Consider the following 11,308-nt stretch of genomic DNA (forward strand, 5'->3'; position numbering starts at 1 on the left):
AACCTTACTGATTTTGAACACGATAAAGCAATGAGCATCTAAAATGGCTGAGATCAAAGGTCAACTCAGCCCATATTGTCACCCTTCTTCGCAGACCATGTCCATGTTCCATGTTCAGCTGTACTAAATTCTTTTGAAACTGTGTCCTTGGTGCTTTTGGAGGATGTAGTTCGCCAGACGGAGCCATCTGGCTTCCCTTGCGACTCTCTTCCCCCGCACTTCTTTCAGAAGGTTCTCCCGAGTGTTGGCGCATCGGTCTTGGATATCATCAACAGCAGCCTTTCTTCTGGTGTAGTTCCCCAACAGTTTAAATATGCTGTGGTCCAACCCTTGATCAAGAAACCTGGTCTTGATCCAGATGTGCTGTCAAGTTTCAGGCCCATTTCCAAACTGCCTTTCATTTCCAAAATTCTGGAAAAAGTGGTGCACATGCAGTTGAAACTTTTCTTGGATGAATATAACATCTTGGAGGTCTTCCAGTCAGGTTTCAAGACTATGCATAGCACGGAGTCAGCCCTGTTACGTGTTTCTAATGACATCCTCCTGGCAAATGACTCTGGAGACCACGTGTGTCTGGTTTTATTAGACTTAACTGCAGCATTTGATACAGTGGATCACAGTATTCTGCTGACTTGTTTGCAGCACTTGGTCATTGGCGGCAGTGCTCTTGAGTGGTTTAGGTCCTATCTAGCTGACAGGACCTTTTGCTCCCCTGTCATGTGGTGTTCCACAGGGCTCAATTCTGGGGCCTCTGTTGTTCTCGCTGTATCTGCTCCCATTGGGTTCCATCTTAAGGAAACATGGTATCCCCTTCCACTGCTATGCAGATGACTGCCAGATCTATGTCCCACTGAGCAAGAAAGACACCTTCTCATTAAGGCCACTCCTATCCTGTCTGGAAGAAATCAAAACCTGGATGGCACAAAATTTCTTGAAATTCAACGAAAAGAAGGCAGAGGTGATATTGTTTGGTCCTAGTGGCCCTTGTACATTCCATCCTGTAGACTTGGGCCCCCTGTCTCCTTATCTTAAGTCAACAGTCTCAAACTTGGGCCTTAAACTGGACAGTGATTTCAAACTCGATCGGCAAATTGGTGCCGTTGTTAAATCCAGCTTCTTTCACCTTAGACAGCTGGCCAAAATAAAACCTCTCCTCTCACATGAACACTTTGAGACAGTAATTCATGCCTTTGTCACATCCCGGCTCGATTACTGCAATGCCCTTTACTTTGGAGTCAGCCAGTCCTCCATTAAGCGCCTTCAGCTGGTCCAGAATGCCGCTGCTCGCCTCTTGACTGGTACTCGTAAGAGGGAGCACATAACTCCTACTCTGGCATCCCTTCACTGGCTCCCCATTCATATTAGAGTTATTTTCAAGATCCTTCTCTTTGTTTTCAAATCTCTGAATAATCTCGCGCCACCTTACCTCTCTGAGCTCATCCGCCCCTACACACCAGGCAGCCACATCTGTGGACCAGACATTATTATAAGTACCAAGAACTAAACTGAGGCTCAGAGGGGATCGAGGCTTTTCTGTTGCTGGTCACTCTCTCTGGAATGACCTCCCACTGAACATTCGGCAAGCCTCCTCACTGCCCATCTTCACAGCCCTCCTCAAAACTCACTTGTATTCTTTGGCATTCGACTCGGCATGACTTAGATTTGTTCATGATTTTACTGTTTGGTGCTTTCTACCGCCTTTATTACCGATTTGTCTTACTGTTTATTGTGCATGTTAAATTGCTCCATGTACAGCACTTTGTATGCAGCGATGGCTGTTTGAAAGTGCTCTATAAATACTGTTGACTTGACTTGACTTGACAGACTACCACTTAGTCTGTGATTACACCACATGTAGATGTCACACACACACACACACACACACACAAAAAGCACATTGGCAAAGAGATGAAATTAAGTGTGCGTGGAAAGAGGAAGTAAAGAACAAAAAAAAAGGCCTCTCTCCACATAACCAAATCATCCATTCTCCACAGGCCCACTCTGATCACGTACATCGAGTTGTGTATTCAGAATAACGTGCCAGATTGATGTTCCTTCAATACTGGAAGGGAAAGCAAGAATACTAAAGTAAAAAGCTTTGAGTGCATCAAATGGTTCCTTGTAGCTCCCAGATGGGGAAACGAAAAGAGCCGCATACATTCTAGACGTGTGTGTGCATGTGTTTGAGCGCGTGCTCGCGCCTGCGTTTGTGTGAAAGTGCTCACATGTGCACTTCTAAAGTTTTCTGCGGTGCAAGACTTAAAACTCCGGAGCTGAATTTCTGGTCTGGCAAGTTTGTGGAGTCGAACCGGCTGAGCAGAGCGTCTCCCAGGATTAAGAAAATAATAATAATAATAATTTCACTGCTAACTCGTTCTGAAAAGTCTGCTTTTTGACAGAAATGAGTTGGGTGTGATCTCTTGCGGTTTATCTGAACTAGACCGGTGCAATTGTACATGCTCAGGAGCCACCAAGACTCTTTTGGTGGAAACATTTTTTTGGCTCTGGATAGCCATCGGTTAAGTTAAGAATCAATAGAATTGTTTCTCCACGTGAATGTGAACGAGATGATATAAGTGCAGCTTGATACTGGCCCGAGGTCGTATATCAGTCACAATTTAACTTTCACTTCCTCGTCGAGTGAAAGTTTCAACCATCCGGTAACAACTGGTAACAAATGTTCCAGAAGCATTTGTCAGATGTCTTCACTCCGTTGAGAACCTGAGTTGAAGGATTTTGTACAAGAAGTAAAGCACGGTACAGGGGATTTTTTTTCTGTCCCAATGAGACGCAATGTTTTGAGGTTACTTACAGTGCTCATTGAACTAGCTTGTACAGTGGAGAAAGAAAACCTTTACGTCAGAAGGTGCTCAACCGTTGTACTTGCCTTCTTTTTGTTTGATTGTGAACATAATCACGCCCAAAACGTTTTTCTTACCAATTTGTAGTGTACTTAGATTTTCACCGCTGTGTTGCCGTAGAATTCCGACACAAATTCGTGTTTCGTGACCAATGTCACATATCAGATATAGATGAAACAAAATGTATGAAATTAGATGTCCTCTGCTCAGAATCAGACCTCTCCAATTTCAAATGCGGATTAAAAAAAAAAAAGATGTTTATTGGATATTTGCCAGTGTGACTAAATTGCATCAGGATAGACTGGATCTAGCGTGTCAAGTCTGGCATCATTCAAATGAAATACAGCTATTTCCCAAAACAATATGTTTACAATTGGTGTGTGGTTCTCAAATGGGGCACCAACCCATCCATAGTCTGGAGCGGCCTTTATGATGTGAGAATAAAATGTCAAGTATGTGCTGCTTTGATGTGGATGCACGCACACGTCGGCAGGGCAAAGGAACAAGAGCAACGACTTGTTTCTTGCCAACTTGCCAATTGTGAGATATTGTTGCTGTACTTGGTGACTTCTCCAACCGTTTTATGAATTGTCACGAAACGCATTTGGGCAACACGAACTTTGGTCCTTGTGTTATTTCCAGCACAGTGGAGGGAAAAGAGGAATTTGCCCTGGTTATGATTTGGGGAGTCCTAATTTATAGACGTCAATGGTTTGCATCATGTCAGCAAACAAAATTTGGAAAAAATAAATAATACACACCGTCGACATGTTATCCATCCATCCATGCATCCATTTTCCGATGTGCTTCTCCTCACAAGGGTCGCGGGGGTTGCTGGAGCCTATCCCAGCTGTCTTCGGGCCGTAGGCGGGGGACACCCTGAATCGGTTGCCAGCCAATCGCAAGGGACACAGAGACGAACAACCATCCGCGCTCACACTTACACCTAAGGACAATTTAGAGTGTTCAATCAGCCTGCGATGCATGTTTTTGAAATGTGGGAGGAAACCAGAGTACCCAGAGAAAACCCAGGGAGGCCAAGGGAGAACATGCAAACTTCACACTGGGAGGCCGGAGCTGGAGTTGAACCCAGTACCTCTGCACTGAGTTCGATGCGCTAACCACTGGAGCACCGGGCCGCCCATGTTATTTTGGGTGAATTTTGATTTAATGTGATGCTAATATGGATGTAAAGATGACATTTTGAGGTGATTGATGATATTTTTAATAGTTTTTATGATAATATTATTTTCTAAATACAATAACAAAACCACACGAGTCATTCCGTACACAGTGTCACACGAAACAATCGATTTGTGTGATAGTTGCAAAAAAAAATTCACTAAGTACAGCAGGGGTGTCAAATCCATTTTTGTAGCGGGCCACAATTTAGTTACCATTTCACTTGGAGGGCCGTTGTGACTGAAACCGTATAAAGACTCAAGAATAACTGTTGATTCAACTATTGTTTAAGTGACTATCATGAGGGGTTTGGTACAAGAAAATGCTTCGAATATATCTCTTATTACATATGAGAATTAAAAATGTTGGCAGACATTTTAGGAAGGATCATGGAAGTTGATATGTTTGAGCTGCTTTCGCGGGCCACATAAAATGATGTGGCGGGCCAGATCTGGCCCCCGGGCCTTGAGTTTGACACTTGACGTACAGTGATCCCTCCTCTATGGCGGGTTCTGGGTTTGCGGTCTAAATCCTCCGAATTTCAGCCTATGAACAAAATATATTCTCCTATTTCTGTAGTACTCCATGAAATGGAGACTGATTATCTTTGCATTCAATCAGAACAACACATTTGCAAACTTTTTTCAAATGTGAGAATGACAACAAAATGTCCAGTGTGTGTTGTTTAATTTTTGCAATTGGTTTCTTCCCGCTGAAAATGTATCCTGGGGGGGGGGGGGGGGGGGTGAAAGTGCGCAGGAAGCAGGTTAAACACCAGCCACCAATAAGGCCTTAACAAAGGAGAAGTGTGAGACGGTTGGAGCGCAGGGTGTGCCGGGCTCGTTCATCGAGCTGTACCTGAACAAAACTCTGCTTGATGTGCAACTGACTGAGAATTCCACAGCTCCAGTTACCCAGGCTTGCTGGGACTCGTCTGGGGGGGTCATCAACACGGTCATCCAACAGGAACTAACTGTAGTAAGCGGACAGTCTTCCTGTGTTCGGAGTAGTACGAAACCGAATGGCGTTTGTACAACAGAACTGCTGGAACGCTGCACCAGTTAAACAGCATCAGTTCATGTTTTCCACCTTATGCCCAAAGTGAGCTGGCATATCTTCCGCTTTGCCCGTGACCCTCAAGACGACAAGCGCTGTGACAAATGGATGGATAGGGGTTTTCTCATGATTTGTGAGGAGCGAGGCAGGGAAACCACAGAGACAGACAGACGGACAGAAAGACAAGAGACGAATTCACCTTGCAAATTGCTTGGTTGACTCACACAGAAAACTACTGAAATATTTTTACACGACACTTTAGTGCAGTGATTCTCAACTGATGGATGTGGACCCAGAGGTGGATGGGGGACGGGTACTAAAAAAATACAGGGTGTTTTCGGTTTCATGACAGGGTGTAGACATATAGGATATTTTGAGGTCATGTTAAAGTGCATGTAATTAAGTACTTTGTTCAGCGGTGTAAGAATAGGTCACCCTAAATCAGCATCGTACTGACTGCGTTTCATTGGATTATTTTACATTATATTATATAAAAATCAAAAAGATGTGGTAAACTTACCTCTTGAGCCGAAATATTGTGATTGTATACGGGGGTTTACCTGCTATGAGTGTGCCCATGAGGGTGCAAAAAATTCTTGACTCCTTCATCCATCCATCCATTCAGTAATCCACTTTTCCTCACAAGGATCACGGGGGGTGCAGTAGACGGGGGACACCCTGAACTGGTTGCCAACCAATCGCAGGGCACACAGAGATGAACAACTATCCACGATCACACTCACACCTAGGGACAATTTGGAATGTTCAATCAGCCTACCATGCATGTTTTTGGAATGTGGGAGGAAACCGGAGTACCCGGAGAAAACCCGCACAGGACAAGGGAGAACATGCAAACTTCACACAGGGAGGCCGGAGCTGGAATTGAACCCAGTACCTCTGCACTGTGAGGTCGACGCGCTAACCACTGGCCGACCGGGCCGCCACCCCCTAAATTAAATTATGTGTGCGTGTGTGTGTGCGTGTGTGTGTGTGTGTATATATATATATATATATATATCATAGACGTGTCCCTCGAGCCGGTCCTTGGCCTCGAGGACCAAGGGGCGGTCCTTGGTCCTCGGAGTCAAGTCCTTGGTCCTTGGCCTCGGGAGTCAAGTCCTTGGCCTTGGCCTCGGGTTGCCGGTCCTTGGACACAACACTGATATTATATATATATATATATATATATATATATATATATATATATATATATGCGTGCTTGGTGGTTGCGCCTTCTTGGTGGCGCGCGTGTACCAGCACTGATTTTGATTGGGAGAATGTCGGCGCCATTTGACTGTCGTTGCTGGACAGCCCCGGGGCGTTTGTGTCTTGCGCCTGAAATTGGCAGCATTTTTCACAACCCTGCTTTGTTCAGCGATAAGGTCGGTGCTGTTGGACAGTCTGCGGCTGGATAGATGGCTTGGGGAGCTGATGATGAGAAAAAAGGAGCGTGAGCGCAGAGCGCCGATGCATATGTGGAACTGGGAGTCATGGCTTGGAATTGAAGCGGAATTCGTGGGAAACAACAGCTTCTTGTTTGCTTTCAAAACTTAGCTTGTGGCAGACGTGCACATTTTCAGCATGACGTCCCTGATCCACTGATGAAAGGACACTTTGATCCTCTCCTCTTTCATCTATAACAGTTTCGAACAAAGAAAAGTGGGTCAGATTGAGTGACTGTCTTATGTGTTGTATTATTTTGTCATTATGTCACAACTTGTATAAGTGACTTATGTAAAAGTATAAGATGACGCCGCGAGAGTGGCTGCCTTTACAACAGCTCCTATACTTTCTGTTCTTTACTTTTCCTTTCATAACTTTTTCTGCTGTAAATTTCTCCATTGTGAGACGAATAAACGTTTTCTTTTTCTTCTTTTACAACTTTGTACCTCTAAATAGCATCTTGCTGGATGGAAGAATAGGCCCATATTGACATCACTCGCTTAGGATAGTTCTATAGTTGCCAAAAGTGTCTTTATGTGTGCTCACGAGTGTAACGTAACCTGTTGCATGGATGTGCTCTGGCACATCTATGCAACAGCAACTGCAGAAGGGAGGATCCTCAGCAGCATTGCACACGCTTGTTAAGGAGAAGTCTCAAGGACAAGCTGTCTTACCTCATGTTGTCCAGCAGCTCGCCAACATAACTCTGCTTTGAGGCAATACACCTTAAAGCGGAGTACTGACTCAGAAGGCACGATATCAAACTGTCGGCTCTATTCATCTTGCTGTTTATTAGGTTCAACTGCTGGTTTGATTTGCTTTCAAGGTGTGTTACATGTGTAAACCCCCCCGCCTCCAGAAAAAAAAACGCTTCGCATTTGGTTGCAAATAACGTATCAAAATTTAATGTTGCCGTTGAATGAGCATGCTTTAAAATGAACCAAAAAAAAAATCAACAGATGCATTGCATTTACAAAGTGACGTGTGAGTGTAAAGTACAGCAGTGCGACTTATCAAACTTTTTTGTTGCATTTTTTACTCCACATTTTCTTAAACAAAATAGAGGCTCCTCTATGCCGAGTGGGCAATCAAACAGAAAAGTAAAGCTGAGCAACAACAGATGATTTTGTTACGCTCCTCCAACCGGGAGCAACAAGCTATTATTTACAGAGAAATATGAACAGGCGCACATAAACAAACAAACCAGCTCGCACAATTGCACCGTACGACACGGCACTTCACTCCATTCTAAATGTGCAATGATGGAATGAAGTCATCTCAGCTCAATTCCACACATATTCTGAAGGATGCATCACACCACATTGGAGTTCCTCAACTCCCATCACAACATCCCGGAAAATAGCTCCTGTCCAACTACAAACATCTTTTGCATTATCCTCACTGCATAACTGTGCAAAACAGGAAATAAACCCCACACCTTGAGTTATGACAAGCCTACTGTCAAAAACAGGCTCAGGGCAACAATTGCTCAACAAAATGAACATATTCCAAACGTAACTGCGGGCGATTAACAGGAGGCAAGTCGTCATATAAAAATTGTGGCTTTGCAAAAGTGACAAAAGTTCCTATTTGGAGGTTCAAAAACGCTTCAGTGCAGCTAATCTGCGCAGGAGATGCAGCTGCTGGGTCTTGAGCCGTTTGCGCTCCTGGAGCTGTCGCTTCTCCTTGGAGTGCATCTCCTTGAGGTATTCTGCGGCGTGGGTCAGGATGGCAACCTTGGGGGTCTTGGTGGATTCCAGACCTGGGATCTGATCTCGGAGGGCCAAGAACCTGGACCTGAGGTCGTTCCTCCTCTTCCTCTCCAGGTAGTTGTGGTTCTTTCTGCGATCCGTGTCCTCCGCATCAGAGTTCAAGGAGCTTCCCGAGGGCGAGGTCGGGCGACTGGATGCCAGGTGTGCACGTTTGCTTTGGAGCTCCTCTTCGTCGCCCTCTCCTTCTTCCTCCTCCTCCTCCTCTTCCTCTTCATCATCTTCCTCGTCAGGCTCAGTGTCGGGGAAGCGGGCAGCGTAGTTGTGCTGCTGGCGGTGAACCGAGGCGTGGAAGTGTTTGGGGCAGGGGTCCGCACGCACAGTGAGGGTCACTGGCTTGCGGACACTCGCCACTCGGGCCTGGTTATGCTTGCTCTCCACGGTGACAACGTCAATTTCCTCTTCATCATCTGGCAATTATACACAAAGACAACTTTTTAAAAACTCTATAATGACACTACTGAAAGAAAAATGCAAAGGATATTTCATTTAAACGTCACACATTTGCAAAAGAGAATAATTCACAATCCCTGTGCGGCACAAGATGAGATGTGGTCACGGGAATTTATCCAATTTCACTTAATCGATGTGAAAACAAAATTTACCTCCTGCAAATGATGTACCATTCCTCCATTTAAGCCAGTGATGTAAAGTGACAGGCATAATAATGAAAAGCCCGTCCGCTAAAATGTTAGATAGTGAAATTAACGTGGATATCAGACTATCGCTAGACAACAAACAACAGAGTAGTACGTCAATGAAACAGACGTAGATATCACAATGAGAATGTTTGAGTAAATTCAGATAAATAATAGCACCATTTCTTTTTTTGTGACAAATTGTTGTGTGGCATTGCCATGAGATTCTTCTCATGTCAAACGTGTCGCTTGACTCTTGAGAACCACTGTCTAAGGGAAAGGGACAATAGCAATCCAAATTAGGTGGCAATAGGAAGTGCATTCCACAGCCAGGCAAGCGCATCACCATTTCCCCCACGCAGCCTTGGAGCAGAGAAGAATTCAAGCCTTTGTCATCGACCGCAAGGAACATTAATCAGCCATTGTAATGACTGGACCTGGTGGCAGTAGGCGTCCACCAATTAAGAGATCTGAAAGTTTAGCGCTTTTGCTGCCGAGTGGTACAAATGCTGATAAATCACAAGGACTCTGCCAATACAGCCACTGTGGTGCACTCTTGATTCTTTCCATTCACGCGAGGAGGGGAAAGGCGAAGGGGGATGGGTTAAATAGCCACAAGACGCACGTGGTATATTTTCGGCGAGTAAAGCTATGCTCGGGCTTGAACGTCCTTTATAGTTATGCAATGTTTTCATATTACGCATTGTTAAAGGGCAGTAATGCGGAGGTCAGGCTGCGCCCTTACCGGAAGAGTCGGTCCGAGACTCGGAGCCAGACGACGCCGTCTTCCTGCAGCTGCTTGCCGGGTATGTGAGAACAGCAGCGGGGTCGACACAGTCCGCCAACGACGTGGCCAGGTGAGCGCTCGGCGAGACGCAGTGAGCTTTGCTCGCCCTCGCGGGGCTTTGTGGGCCCGGGGGAGCTCCGGGAGGCTGTGGCGGATCCGATTCCCTGCCGTGGACCGCCTTCTCCAGCTGCTTGCTGGCTGAGAAACTACTCCACATGCAGTCCTGGATGATGATGGAACTGAGGTTGCGGAAAAGCCCCTGACCCTCACATTCGTCGTCCTGAGCCAGCACTTTGGACAACCAGCCGAGTTTGTCGTCCCCGTTCTGCAAAGTCCGGATGGGCGACAGGGGAGGGGTGGGCAGCAGCTCGAACTTTTTCCAAATGTCCTCGCTTGGTGCGGTTGAATTGTAGAAATCCTCTTCGGTGTCAAAGTCATCCAAAAAATAGTGCTGGTAACAGTCAAACTCCATTGTTACGCTGGGGAAATAAAGTCCTGATTTGGTTTTAGTCCTTTTGAACCTGAAGGAAACATTGCAGTTAGTTCGTCGCTTTGTCCCAGCACAGATCACTTCCGACACGTTGAACAAACCAGTTTAATTGTTGCAGTGTAGCACATGTGTATCTTGCATAATGTCCTCTATATATATATATTTCAGCGGTAACTACACTTGAGTGGCGATGAGAGCGGCCCGTTCATAACTCGAACGGCTTCAAAGACCGTTGTGGAAAATCCATTCAACTTAATAACCACGGCCAACCTAAACTTTCACAGAAAATAGGCCGCATCTACTACTCACCGGCTCGGAAAATTCAGGCCAAAGACAAATCCACTGATAGAGCCTTCAAACCAGAACCTGCCTCCGTCGAGTTGTTTCTTGTTATGTTTCGTTCGCTTTATTTTAGTCGTCGTTTAAGTAGTCGATGCCCGGCTGCGATTCTGCCGCGTGACGTGTATTGAAAGCCGCGTAGTGCGTTTTTCGCGCCAGTCGAAATCCTGTTATAACCACAAAAGTTTAGGGAGGGGCCTCGTAAATGTCTGCCGCAGAACATCTCCGCCGAGATCCGGGTAAGCCTCTTCATTTGCATAAAGGGCGGAGACGAATAAGCTCACCCCGCCTCTATGACGTCGCCACTTATCAAGTCAAGTCAACAGTATTTCTAGAGCACTTTCAAACAGCCATCGCTGCATACAAAGTGCTGTACATGGAGCAATTTAACATGCACAATAAACAGTAAGGCGAATTGTCACTGAAAATCGATTTTGGACTAAAATGTCCACAATTTATCGCTCTTTACTCATGTAAGGAATTTTAATCTGAAGAGGTAGCACTTTGATCTACAAGAGCAGATTTACACAACATTCCAAGTGAAAAGCACAAAGTGGGACACTGAAAACACCAATAATACGCCAGAGGCATTGACTCTCAAATGATTAGCATTTTAAAAGTGTAATCTGACGTATTATTTGTGTTTAAAACCGCATGCTCTGATCATCTCTAGCGAAAAAAAAAAACAAAGTGCAACAACAACTGAAATGGGCAGCATTTTTCACAGCCCCACTTTGTTCAGC

At 45.3% G+C, this 11,308-nt stretch overlaps 1 protein-coding gene across 1 annotated transcript; it reads right to left on the reverse strand.

The window, feature by feature from the left end:
- Positions 1–7,419: 7,419 nt before the first annotated feature.
- On the reverse strand, positions 7,420–10,800 carry LOC127614668 (protein L-Myc-1b-like). The gene is made up of 3 exons (XM_052086007.1): positions 10,536–10,800; positions 9,695–10,257; positions 7,420–8,721 (listed from the first exon to the last, which is right to left on the reverse strand). The coding sequence occupies exons 2-3, from the start codon at positions 10,206–10,208 to the stop codon at positions 8,141–8,143; spliced, it is 1,095 nt and encodes a 364-aa protein (XP_051941967.1). The 5' UTR covers positions 10,209–10,257; positions 10,536–10,800; the 3' UTR covers positions 7,420–8,140.
- Positions 10,801–11,308: the final 508 nt, after the last annotated feature.

Source organism: Hippocampus zosterae, chromosome 14, assembly GCF_025434085.1.
Source record: "Hippocampus zosterae strain Florida chromosome 14, ASM2543408v3, whole genome shotgun sequence".
NCBI classification, from domain to species: domain Eukaryota; kingdom Metazoa; phylum Chordata; class Actinopteri; order Syngnathiformes; family Syngnathidae; genus Hippocampus; species Hippocampus zosterae.